We start from the raw sequence: 13,339 nt of genomic DNA, 5'->3' as shown, positions 1-13,339 counted from the left end.
GGGGAGAATCAGGAGGGGGTGTTTCCCAGCCGATTTCAGACACAGGGGAGCCCTTTTTCACGTACGGTGTGGCCTCGCGCATGTACTTCACTGGGCAGAAGAGGAAGACAGACATTTCCAGTATATAGTAAGATATGGTAAACACGGTCAAACTGGCAGTAGCATATTTAAAGATTTAGGTGTTCTGGGGATACCCTTTGAACGTACAAATTTCCAAAAAATAAATAAATATTTCACTCAGTAGATTCCAGCAGCATTGTTTGGTAGACAATTTGTGTGAGCAACACACACAGATGACTGACTTTCTCATTCCCTAGATGCCAATCATTTCCCCATCTCCACACTGAAAAGAATGCTGGGAACTGTGTTTTATTAAATGCTTAATAAAATAATTTACTTTTTCACAAACAAGAAAATGCAATCCTAATTCTGTATTCAAATGTATTCATCCAGTGGCACTACAACTGTATAGCACATCTGTATACATTAGTTTCAAAAGATTTTTTAAATCACATTCACTGAATTCTAGTTCGTGCACCGAATACAATTGGCATTACTATTGTTTCAACAGTATTTAACACATAGGCCATTTCCAATCTGAGTAGAATCTGTTACAGGTCAGAGGAAGGATGTGATGATACAACAGATCTGTATGTACGCAACAGAAACTGTTTAACCTCTGAGGCATTTGGCAAGTATTAAAGATCCTGTCACGTGGCAGCAGATAGAAAGATAACTTTCCGTAATATATCTGTGCATAAATGGTGCTTAAACTGAAGATGGTATGAGTAGTCTGGAAACTTGTACAGACGTTAAAATAAATGTGTGTACAACTTGTGATTCTAGAATTGAAGACTATGCAAATAATGCACGGCATGCTTGTTGCACAGAGAGCCGGAAGCTCTGTCGCTCAAATGATTACCGTCCAATGAGCTGGTACAGTTAGCCCTCTCTGCTGTCAATTTGAACTAACAGTCAAAATGCTGACAGCGAAAGCCGCCCCAGGTTTACCACTCGGTGCACTTTCTAAAATATATGCTGTAATGTATTCATGCTTTTAATTGCACCGATGATTCACACCTTGTCTCTGCTGCTACGGGCAGACAGCATGAAAAGAGTTACAGTCTCAAAACACTGATGCTACCCCCACAGCCTCCAATATTTCCTAATAGGGCAGTCAACACTGACTTAGAAGTAGAGGCGTCACAAATCTCCAAATTCACAATTTAATCTACTGTTGATTTTAAGGTCAGTTCAATTCAAACATTGTTTCAACAGGGACGACACAATAAGATCCACTAAACGGCAGAAGGGTATTTTATAACAGTTAGAGAAACAGTTAGAGATTCTTAGAGTTTTACGAGACGTAATTTAGTGCACGATTAGTTAGACAAGGTCCGCATGAATGCACCATGGAGTCCCATTGGAGCCTACATGCTTTACCTTGTTGGTTTACATAACTCACTAACAGGGAATGCAAAATGTTGCTACGCCAGTGGCTTCAGAGAAGCAGGAGGATTTTCCAGTTCTGTTGTTTCTAGGTCATTTCTGACTCTGGCAGTGGCCATGGTCTCCGAAAAAGTTAAGTTGCATGCCACCAGCCGGTAAGCTACGCTGTGTCTGTTGTATTTATTCTCATTGGGCGTGCGCAAGAGCGTGCGGCTTAATAAAAACTACTACGAGATTAACCTATTCTGCTTTTGATAGTTAAAAATGAAAGCTCATTTTAAAATTTAAAGCAACACTAAAGAACTTATCCGCTTTGGTCCCCTTACAGGTTGGAAGCGGAAGTGGCCATTACTGCTGTCATAATGTCCCATTATGATGATGTCTCTTTCAAACCACAGATCCATTACCCGATGTGGCAAACTTGTATAGTGCGGTTATGCAGAAGTGCTGTTCACCTAGTTTCAAGTTGATGAACCACTGAAACAATTTTGGAAACATTATTTGAAGGTCCTTTATTTTGGTGCAACTTTCCCCGATTGTGGAAGCAGATCTGTAGTTCAAATGAGACATAACAATAATGGTAAAGTAATGGACAACCTGTAAGGGGACCGAAGCGTAAAAAGTTCTTTAGTGTTTCTTTAAAACCCAAATCGTTACAACCCTACTCAGAAGCCCCCATTTTTAACTGGTAAAACAGAAAGCTTTACTTGTAAATGTCAAACTCAACTTTCTTACAGGACACATGTGTCAGTAGAGGACAAAAATAGAGAGGCAGAGATAAAATGGGTGCTCAGTACGCTTTCTATGTCCTGAATGTTCTGAATCCTCGGTATGCCTTGGATGTTTAATTGGCATATCCCACTGTACTAGGCCGCGTATAATTGGCATATGGCAGTTGGCATTTGTAATACAGTAAGTGAACTATTCTAGGAAGAATCACTATGGACCCCTACAAGACTGCATAACAAGCCTAACCACCAACCTGTAGAGAAGAGATGACAGGCTGACACATAACCCAGAGGAGCAGACGGGGGTGAGAGTGTCCTCAATGGACCGAGAGTGACGTGATCCAATTGCACATTAGAATAGCCCACAGTCTAATCAGATTAAAAGACTGACAAATCCATTTGTTAAGATGCAACAATACAAGTGAATTCAATGGACTGAAAAGATCAAATCTGGTGCAGTTGGATGATGACAACCACTGGTTATGTTTGTTTAGAGCTGTGCATCTATGAGACTAAAGTGACACAAAGGCACATGTAGGATTTAAATTGGGAAAGGAAAAGGTTTTCAAATTTGAGATTGTCTTGTGACATACATATATGCACACACTAACACACACTGTTGCCTCATCATTTGTGATGCAAAGCATGATTAAGCTGCAAAGGAAAATAAACAATTATGTTAGATCCCCAAAGTGTCTGTGTGTGTGTGTTGTGTGTGTGTGTGTGTGTGTGTGTGTGTGAGTGTGTGTGTGTGTGTGTGTGTGTGTGTGTGTGTGTGTGTGTGCGTGTGCGTGTGCGTGTGTGTGTGTGTGTGTGTGTGTCTGTTTGTTTGTTTGTTTGTCTGTGATATTCCGACATTGCTGCTGTTATTATCCTGGTTTTAAAAAGCACTATTTAAGTTCATGACAAGAGTAGCAAAATCACAAGAAATGAAACAATTTAAACAAAGTTGTTGTTAGTAATATAATTAATGCATGATACAACCTCATCAGTAAAATACATCCGTCTAACATGGCTTCACTTAACACTCATTTAGAAGTGTGACATAGATAAACATGATGGCATGCAACAGTGAAAACATTTTTTACAATTTTATTGATAACAATTTCTATAATTAGTTGTTTAGGTAATTTATCAAGAATGAATGCCACTAAAGGGTGCTCTGCTTTATACCATTGTACATCAAATATCTGTAAACAGGCAGTTTGAAACGTCACCTCTGGCCTTGGATAATGTGATGGATGCTTTTTTATAGTTTAAATTATGAATCAACGAATTAAAATCAAAATGATTGTTAGTTGCATCCCTAATGAGGACAAAGGTAATGGGACATTTTACTTTGAACGCAATGATTTTCAAATGATACTGAAACTATGTAGTCCAAGAATCTCGATCTTGGGTTTTTTACCGTACACTTTCTGTAAAAAATAAATAAATCAAAAACAAAGCATATGCAGTTATTACCCAAACATAATGTTTAGTGGGTGATTTGTTTTCCGTTAACATTTACAATGACAGTCCGGTGGGAGGAAATGTAAACTCATGAACCCGGGTCTCTGTGCCCAGAAATAGAGCGTTAACTGTTTCCAGCAGAGGGGAAAATACTGTAAATGGGGTGGAGTCCATGTGATCATTACAGTGGAAGTGTGTAAATATGTTCCCTCGGGTCGTGTTTCAATTCCATTACAGCAGCAACACGGCCAACTCTGCACAATAACCTCAATAGCACGATAAGAACTTAGAGAGAAGAGCGCCATTACATAAGTCAAACCAAACGCTCCAAATGAGGGGCTGCCCTCCCCCATCTGTCTGATTTAAATTCCCAATTTTTCTGGCTCGGGCTTGAAACAAAGTGAGAGCATGCACATTCAGACACAACTAAAAAAAAAATGTATTGTAACTTCCACTCTCCAATTTTGTCCACTCCATTTAGAAACAGTGGCTTGTTGTTTAAGTAGTAGTGATTCGAATGTCTGAATGGCAATGTATCATCACAGACAGCTGTTCAATTTGCCATAAACAATGTCACTTTCTCGATGATATTTAAAATCCATTCCCTTGTTTGAAAACTCTACTCAGCCCCATTTACTTACACACGGTCCAAATAATGCAAGTGTTCAGTTCTGTCTACAACACACATTCACAATGAAAACATACACACACTTGTTCATTCACATTTCTCACTGTGTTTGTGCAGACCCAACACACACACACACACACACACACACACCCAAGGTATAATTACTATATTAGAGTCATTGTCTTTTTCACTTAATAGTCCTTAACAGCATTTAATGAGGTCTTAAGTCATTGGACTTTCTACCATATATTTTAAATGGGGATTTGTACTTGGTGAGAAAATGTACCAAAGGAAAAAAATTCCTCCTCTAATTAAGCCTGTGGGAGATAAAGTAGACAGCTTAACGTTCGTTGAAAGTGAAAAGAGAAAAGAGCAGTATAAAGAGGTAGAAAAGGAGAAAAAGGTTCCTCTGATAGCAGAATGAAGGCTTTTACTCTGTGTCAGCATTAGGCAGGTACGCTGGATACTACTGCAGCACTAAAGGCTTCTACAAATCAACCCTTAAGGCATCTTTTTGTAAGATTTAGACACATTTTTTAAAAGACTTCATTTATTGCCTTAACAAAACAATGAATAGTAACTAAGGTGATTGACTTTTTATGAAAGGAATTTGACGAAGCAATTGCGTAGGCAGAATTACTCATTGACAACAAACTGTGAACATGATGTCAAACAGTTACTAACTCTCTGAAGGCTCCTTACTTTAAGTAGTAGAAAAACAAAAAAGGAGCCATGGATCTAAAGAGATTGAAGAGATGGCAAAAGTTAGATGAACCTGTATTATAAAGAAAATGAATAGCAATAGGTTTTCTGTATGAAAACATCCTGACAAATTGTTCTGACTGTAAAAAGGACTATAGGAGTATGTGAATGTTTGAGTCACTGTGGTAGGCGTGTATACAAAGAAACTGAACAAAGATGAGCTCAAGAGCTTATTTGCAAAAAGTCAAATAAGAAGATGCAAATACTTTATGCCCAAAACCACACTGTGTGTTCAGAGGGACAAATTTTATCTGACATCTCCATTACACTAAACAATAATCTAATTATTAACGGCCAGAAATCTGCCTAATATGTTAAACTGCACTCAGAAAAACCACTCACATTCTACATATGCTCTCATACTGCGGACAATGAACTTTTTTTGTTTGTGTGATATTTTTTGGGGCTGTTAAACATTACCTTAGCAGATGCTTTTGTCCTAATTGACTATCTGTTGTGAAAGAATTGGCTTGTTTACTATATTACGTGAAGGCTGTTGTTACCCTGAACATCCATCCCATTAAAAAAAGCTTTGCTTGATACTCTATATGAAAAAAGGAACAATTAGTGAAATATTCATATTGAAAAGCTAAATCCAAGTGTAACTGGAGTGAGTGGACATAAAAAAGTAAACCAGTGAAAACATTTTCAACTGATTGACTAAGCTGGCCTAAACCTAATCAGCTAGCCTATTCTGCCAGCAAAATCAACTGTCGCCAGCTAGTATTAATAAACCTGCTCTTTTGTACTTTGGTCTGAAATCAGGGACACACTTTTTAAAAATCACAGTCAATTTCAAGCGATAAATCTAACTTTTTTCTACCATTGTAAACTTATTTTTGGCCATAAGACAGAAAGCTTGACAGTAAACAGAGGTAAGTGCATCATCTTAACCCAAATCTTACACATATTCTGATGTCCATCTTGTCCATATTCAAACTTTACACAAATCAATCACAGCAATTCCTCGATGGTTGCTCACAAAAACCAAAATACCAAATTCCTAATGCCAAAAAGATAGCATACAATATCTTACTCAGCTTAAAAAAGTGGAAAAAAGTGAAAGGCAGGATAGAATATTTTTTATTACTATTAATCTTTCTAACTAGTAAGATGTGTGCTACATGTTCAATTATTTCTCTGAATAACAACATGAACCACCACATTTGCTCAAAACCACAACCACAGAAAGTGTGAACAGATGGTAGTTTTTACAGTAAGCTGTTGATTTGTCTAGAGTGACACGGATTCAACAGAAGTCAGTGAAGACAGTGAATAACAGACTTGTTATTATGGGTCATTTTTGGTCATCCTGTTAAAATATTTTTAAAATTTCCATTTAAAGCACTTACACGAAGTATTTAGCCGCCGTAAAGTACCGTTTTCTGACGACGATTGGAGAAAACTAGAATAAAAACAAACCCAGTGCTTATACCTGGACGGGAAAGGAGTTTTGTCTTTTTTCAAACAAAGATAACAGAAAAAAAGCATAAACTCTCAGCTTTTGTTTTGGCTGTTAAAACTTTTACAGAGGAATGAATGATTCAATCTATCGTCTTCACCACAACAATCACTACTGCAACGCTACAGTTATTATCATCACCCTCTCCCGCTCTGAGTCAGACTCCACAAAGCGGAAGAGATGATAGTTTCTCTAATGACATACACAAGCAGCTGGTAGACACATCAACTCTCTCGCTCTTATTCTAAATCTCTCTCTCTCTCCCACACACACACTTAGCACACTAAACCACATACAGTGTACCATTGACTATAGCATCGGTCTAGATTACACTGCTGACTTAATTGGATTGCACAGATATGCACAAGCTCCTAGACACACACTCTGCATCACACTGCTGACAGCAGCACATATACACAGTATACCCATCCAGATGTCAGACGATGACAGGTACGGCTTGTTAGAAGATCAACAGAGGAGCTTACAAGACACCGACTCATTTCCTGTCTGCTGAAGTGTGGCAGATGTTCTTTATTGTATTCTGACTTTCAGTTCTTCATTTCTTCTTCCTTCATGTTTAGGCTTTTTGGACTTGTTTTGATACACTTCTATCTCTGTCCAAAATCAAGAACGCATTGTTTCAAAAAAAGATTTTTGATGGTAAATCCACCATTGTTTACACTGCAAATTGCATGTCTGCTGTGTGAGAGCGGAAAACTCGACAAGCAACAACAACGCCGGGCAGAGCTTGTATTAAAGTGTCAATTTCATCAACTAAAGGGTTGTGGTTGAGCAGTGGTAGAACATTACTTTACATTAACTATGAGGCGTAGATTCTCATATACCATTTTACTGTATATACTAACACCTTTTATTAAACTTTAAAGCATACAAAGTCCTTGAGTATGCTATTGCCGACATACCAAAATCATATTTACTACTCTACCCAGCAGGCTTTTGACCTAGTCTGGCAACTTCCCTCAAAGGGAAAAAGCTATTCAAACCACATAAAGTAGCTATCAACAGCATTACATGCTAGTGTGAAAAACTGCAGAATACATCTTTTTTACACCCTAAATAAGACAATTATACTGAGTAATCTTAACATCATTGGCTACTGAGACAACCTGGACTACTCTGTGTCAGTGCAAGAGTGCAAATCTATTTTGCCTCTTGGCATCAAGCTAACCATGGGAAGACTTTGTTCAGCCCACACGTGACTCGATGAATGATCACCTAGGTACAATCAGCAAAATACAAAAATCTTCTAAATAAATAATCTGACCTCTCCTTGTGTGGGGTAGACATAATCTATATATTCTTCTGACTCTAAAACGCTCCATAATCTAAATTTAGAGATATTTTTTACATGTGAGAATATCCAATTTTAATTATAAACACTAATTAATTGAGCTACACAATTCTCCAAAAGTACTGTTCTCCTCTCTTTTTAACCAAATAGCTCTTCGCTCGGAAAAAATCAACTTAACACCCACATGGTTGGACTGAATTTTCAATCATCACTGCATAAAACAGCGATATAAGAGGAAAACAAAACAGTGTGACATGGACAGACTGAGGACAGCTGTGAACATTAAAAACAGTTATCCTTGCATGACCGCCTCTTGCAGCCACGAATGACACCTGTAGAGTTCTCTTATTCATGCACCAGGGACTTGTTGTTTAGCCCAGGCAGGTAAAGGGGTCACGGCTGCTAATGTTGCTATCCAAGGCATCTCACAGGTTCTCTATGGGGCACTGATATAGGGAGAGAAGGCAGGATCTTCTGACTGATGGCATTTTCCCACTGCATGGCGCCTCCAGAACTCACCTCAATCCAGAACTCACCGCCTTTATTGATTATCCATAACAAAAAAGGTTCTGCTAACAGGTACTTTTTTAGTACTACCTCAGTCGAGGTTCCAAGTGAGCTGAGGCGATACCAAAATGTGACGTGCAAATCTGCAGACTACTGATTAGTTGGAGAGAATCTTGACTATTCACTGCATCATCATTGCTAGCAACAGACGGGGGTGTCCTGAACAAACCTGACCTTTTTTAATTGCTTAGCCAGCGTTTTTTTTTTTTTTTTGCCTCCAGCTTCTTTAAAAACTAAATGTCTCTTCTGGCTGTGGCAACAAAACAAAAACAATCCAATCCAATCCAATCCACTTTATTTGTATAGCACATTTATCAAACACAAAGTTACCAAAGTGCTGCACAGAAAACTCAAACATACAAAACAATTAATGTAAAATATTGTAAAAACAAAATAAGAGCATCTGGTTTAAAAAGATAAAAAAATAGATAAAAATAATAAATACTAAAATACAATAAAACAGTAAGAGCCATCAGAGGACCACACAACTCACATGGAGTTAAAAGCCAAAGAATAAAAATGTGTCTTAAGACGAGAAAAACAACACACCTTCAACGTTGTGTGTGTGTGTCGTGTTTGGTCACGGCAGTTTCCTGCTATGACAACAAGCCACGCTCGCCTCACGCATAAGGCGGTACTAATCTGCAATGGAAACACGAGGACGGGTCATCGCATCCGAGTCGAGTCGAGCAGAGTTAAGCAGGTACTAAATAATAGCCATAAGGTCACTTTGTCGTTTTGAGAGAGATGTTCAAATATTGCGTACTTTGTCACCACACACATGGCTATTGGGCGTTTTATTTCACTAAAGCCATTTTGACATGTCACAGTAGGAAAAGCACCGTCTGAATTCCACTCATTTGCTTCAGGGTTCTGTTGTGACTTACTAGGACACTTGAATAGAACAGAGGCCTCCCTAGTGTTGTTAGTAACACCTTTGCTTTTCCTACAATGACAAGTGAAAGGGGCCAATTGCTGCTTGAAGTTTGTCTGTTTCGAAGTAAGTGTATTGATGTACTGATGTACTGTATGTTGTTGTATTATGTGGGTTGTTGTATGACCTACAATTTCATTAATGCATATATTTGTTTTGTGATAAAATTATATTTAGTATAATATTTATAAGTAGGGGCAGGACTTCAAAAGCATTATGCTTCTGCCTGCTCCTTCTCGAACTTATCCTTTTTGTGTTCTTTGAGGGAATTGAATTGATTTGTATATGATTGGGTTTTATATTTGTGTTTTATTGAATTTATTTCTTTTTTACAGTAGGTTGATTGTTTGAGATAAATTTATAAATAAATAAAATAAAGTTACTGTGACTCAAGTTGCAGTGAACTTTACAGACTGTACACTATAGGGTTAAACATTATGTACAAGTACAAACTTGTAACTTTTTCATCAGTATGTACTGTAATTTAAGGCGATATTTGAGCATAACCTAATCTTTATTGCACCTCGATAATGGTACTGGTTCCAGTTGCTAGGAGCTTTGCGGCACAGCTGCAGAATATCTGATTTATCCCCAAAGGGAATTTCACTTTTGACTTGTCCGACTGCATGCTGAGCCACAGAACAGAGCCAGCGAAGAGCCAGGGTTTTGCTCAGGGGGCACTTGAACAAAGTGGATCCCCGCTGACATGGGGGCTTGAACCGTTGTCCCTCTTAGTTTTTGACCACTGGGTCAATCTGCTGCCCTTTTACAACTGCAGCAGGCGGGAGTGAGTGGTCGCTGCCTATTGTAGCTGAATTTGTTCTCCATGTTCTTAATCAGTTTCCAAGATGGCTTGTCAGTGCTACAGTAAACTAAACAGATTAACAAAGTGCCTGTACAAGCTCTGTTGCACACACACACAAAAATGCAGAACAGCTCTACCTTTTTCTCAACACACAGACATATGTAAAGTCTCACACACACGTGCATGCGCGCACACACACGCACGCGCACACACACCTCCCATGAGACATGTGCTATCTCTCCAAACTACTGAATCTGATGTTTCCTCCTGATCTCATGTAACACAGTCTTTTTCACTCACATCTTATAATTGGCTTACACTCAGGAAAACTAGAGGGACTAAATCATTCATTTTACGTGTCTTTTAATCCAAAATGAAAGTTAACATGTTTGGTTACATGTTGAGCAACCCAAACATTCATGATATCTCTTGAAAACACACTGTCACTTTGGACTATTCTTCTATGTTACACTGCGGTTATGATGAACTTCTGTCTCTCCGTTACCCTTAAGTTAACCCTCGCTGTCGTCGTTATATCAGCCTCTTAGCCTCCCTTAGTTAGCTTTCCTTCTGTTCAGTCTCTTTCTATCTCTCTCGCTCTCAGCATTTACCCCATTAAATTCACATTTCATTCCCCCCTGCCACCCCCTTCCTCCTTGCCTGCTCCCTTCCCTTTCTCCTTGTTTCTTATCTTGGTAAGTTTTCCGCTGGGATTTGCTTTTTCTTCTGCAATATAGCCACTCTGTCCCTCTAGGGAGGTTCATGCTCGCATGTTTATACGAGTGAGAGAGACAATGTGCATGCATGTGTGTGTGTGTGAAAGTGAGGTAGGAAGAGCGAGAGACACTTTGTCATACTATTTCAGGTCTAAGAGTCCTCAAAAGAACACAAAATAAAAAAATCTGAAGCGGGCACTTGTGTGCAACATTTTCCGAGCATGTGTGACTTTACATGGTGTATTATGTGTTTATGTGTGTGTGTGTGTGTGTGTGTGTGTGTGTGTGTGTGTGTGTGTGTGTGTGTGTGTGTGTGTGTGTGTGTGTGTGTGTGTGTGTGTGTGTGGCGCTTGAGAAAATGTAGAGCTGGATTTGTTGAGCATGAGGAGGGAAGAGACATACGAAATTTACCTTGCATGATTCTCCCTTGGCATCTCTGGTTGCATAATAACTGTTTCCTTAGGAGTCTAAACTGTTCTTTTGTACAAAAGGCAGCCAGTACATCACCTGTTTTACAACTATAGAATAATAGAATACATCTAATGTAGGGTATCCTGCAAAGTTGCAGTATGTACAGGATTAAGTAAAGTGTCTCCCCCTGTTCTGCAGTAATTTGCAGAGAAGACTTTTTTTCTTCATCTTTTGTACCCTGGGAGACTGCTTGGTGACAACAAATTGTAAAAACAAAAACAAACTGATTTGATGAAATGAGATATGAATAATATAGGCTGGTGCAATACAAATACCACCCTTCTCCGCTCTTGCTATTAACCAGTACCTCCTTTCTTTAATGGAAAGTAGAGCCCTGCAGCTTTTCATTCTCCTCTAATCAGGGTGTGATTTGCACCTGGGATGCTTAGTGAATACAATCAACTGGCAGGTAGAATATAGAAAACCGGCAGTAATTTGCAGAACTGTGTGTCCTGAGGACCACCGACCTGATTGATGATGTGTATAAACCAGTCTAGGAAATAGGAAGCTAAGGGGGATAAGAAACGCTCAGACTTACATTGCATTTCTTCCTTCTTAAAGGATGGGGTTCCCATGCTTGTTAAGGTCCAGAGTTCCCTCAGGGATCTTTGAGTCAGGTTATATTAGCCTAGGTCTCCATTAAAAAAGAGCCTGAAAACTGAAGGACTTTGGTTAAACTGAGATGTAATACTTAACTTCTATCTCCCCATGTACAATCCCCTGTACAATCAGTCACTCAAATATATAGCGTATATACACACATAACACGTGGGCTTCTTAAAATATAACCTTGTTGTTTCGGAGCTTATGAAATAAATTGGAGCATGCATGAAGTAGACTAGACTAAAAAAAAAAGTTTAGTTCCTTAACCCCCGGCCGCAACTCTCCTTCATTATTTGGGTCCCACATTGTTTCTGTCGTCCTCTCTTTCTGTCGACTCACACAGTGTGTCCAGCTGCATGCCTACCTTCTAGAGTCACCTCTTTCCCGGCCCGTTTTAGCGCCTGCACAGCCTCGTCGTGGGTCGCGTCCCGCAGGTTCACGCCGTTCACTGACAGGATGGCGTCCCCGACATACAGAGCCTGGGTCTGGTCCGCTGCGAGCCCCTGGAATATCTTACTGATGAGGATAGGCATTTTATTCTCCTTCCCACCTTTGATGCTAATCCCAAGCCCCCCGATCTCCTGCTTGGTCACCTTAACGCACCGCTTTCTGTTGGCGATCGCCTCGGGCACTCGCTCCGGGAGGTCGGTGAACGCGGTGCGCACAGTTTGGGGGCCGTTGTTGGAGTTGGTGTTATTGTTGTCGAAGTAAGATCCGTTGGTAACGCCGTTGGAGTTGACATTGTCGTTCACGTTGTCGTTAACGCAGCTTTCCTCGCAACTTAACGTAAGCGCTTCCTCGTTCAAGATGACCAAAACTTTGTGCCATTGCTCCCGCACCAAAACCTCAACAAATCCACTTTTTTGCACTCCGGAGGCACCTGAAACTCCAGTCGCTATTACCACCGCCATCTTTGGAGCATTTCTTTAAAATTTCATGTGGTTGTGTCCCCAACACGCTCTCACACATCAACTTCCACTCTGTCTCCCTCACACTCAGGCTGGACTTTGCCCCTCTCAAGTTTTTCTGCCGGACTTGTCAAGCGTCCCGACCAACCAGCCCGAGCCCTTTCGGCGCATGCAGCTCCCCGCTCCGCCTGCCAGGAATCCTATCTGCTGGGTGGAGTTTGCTCCCCCCGCCGTCAGCCGATCCCATCTCCAGACCCTACACAGCCTTCACTTAATGTGTGACAAGTGATGCACAGATAAACAACAAACAACAAATTGACAAAATCTATTAATGTTCTAATTGTAGGCCTACTCGTAGGTTAATACTATTACAATGCTGTAAAAGGCTTATTGTGATGTTAAAATATAGGCTATGGACATTTAAACGCAATCAACGTCTATTTCGTGAATAAAACCATAACTGAGTTGTGTGAGTCATTAATGCCACGTGGTCCTGAAAAAGTGACAAAAGAAATTACATTTATTATTGTGGTAGCGGTTTT

The 13,339-nt window shown here is 39.8% G+C and overlaps 1 protein-coding gene across 1 annotated transcript in view; it reads right to left on the bottom strand.

Moving 5' to 3' along the window:
• Positions 1 to 13,061, bottom strand: part of sntb1 (syntrophin, basic 1) — a 37,854-nt gene extending 24,793 nt beyond the window's left edge. Inside the window, exons 1-2 of the mRNA XM_034873502.1 lie at positions 12,254 to 13,061; positions 6 to 90 (exon numbers count right to left, since the gene is read on the bottom strand). Coding sequence (XP_034729393.1) covers positions 6 to 90; positions 12,254 to 12,800 — 632 coding nt within the window. The 5' untranslated portion in view covers positions 12,801 to 13,061. The remainder of the gene's footprint in view (positions 1 to 5; positions 91 to 12,253) is intronic.
• Positions 13,062 to 13,339: the final 278 nt, after the last annotated feature.

Source organism: Etheostoma cragini, chromosome 6 (genome assembly GCF_013103735.1).
Source record: "Etheostoma cragini isolate CJK2018 chromosome 6, CSU_Ecrag_1.0, whole genome shotgun sequence".
Classification (NCBI taxonomy): domain Eukaryota; kingdom Metazoa; phylum Chordata; class Actinopteri; order Perciformes; family Percidae; genus Etheostoma; species Etheostoma cragini.
The sequence above is the reverse complement of the archived record's forward strand: the minus strand, read 5'-3'. Positions and strand labels throughout refer to the sequence as shown.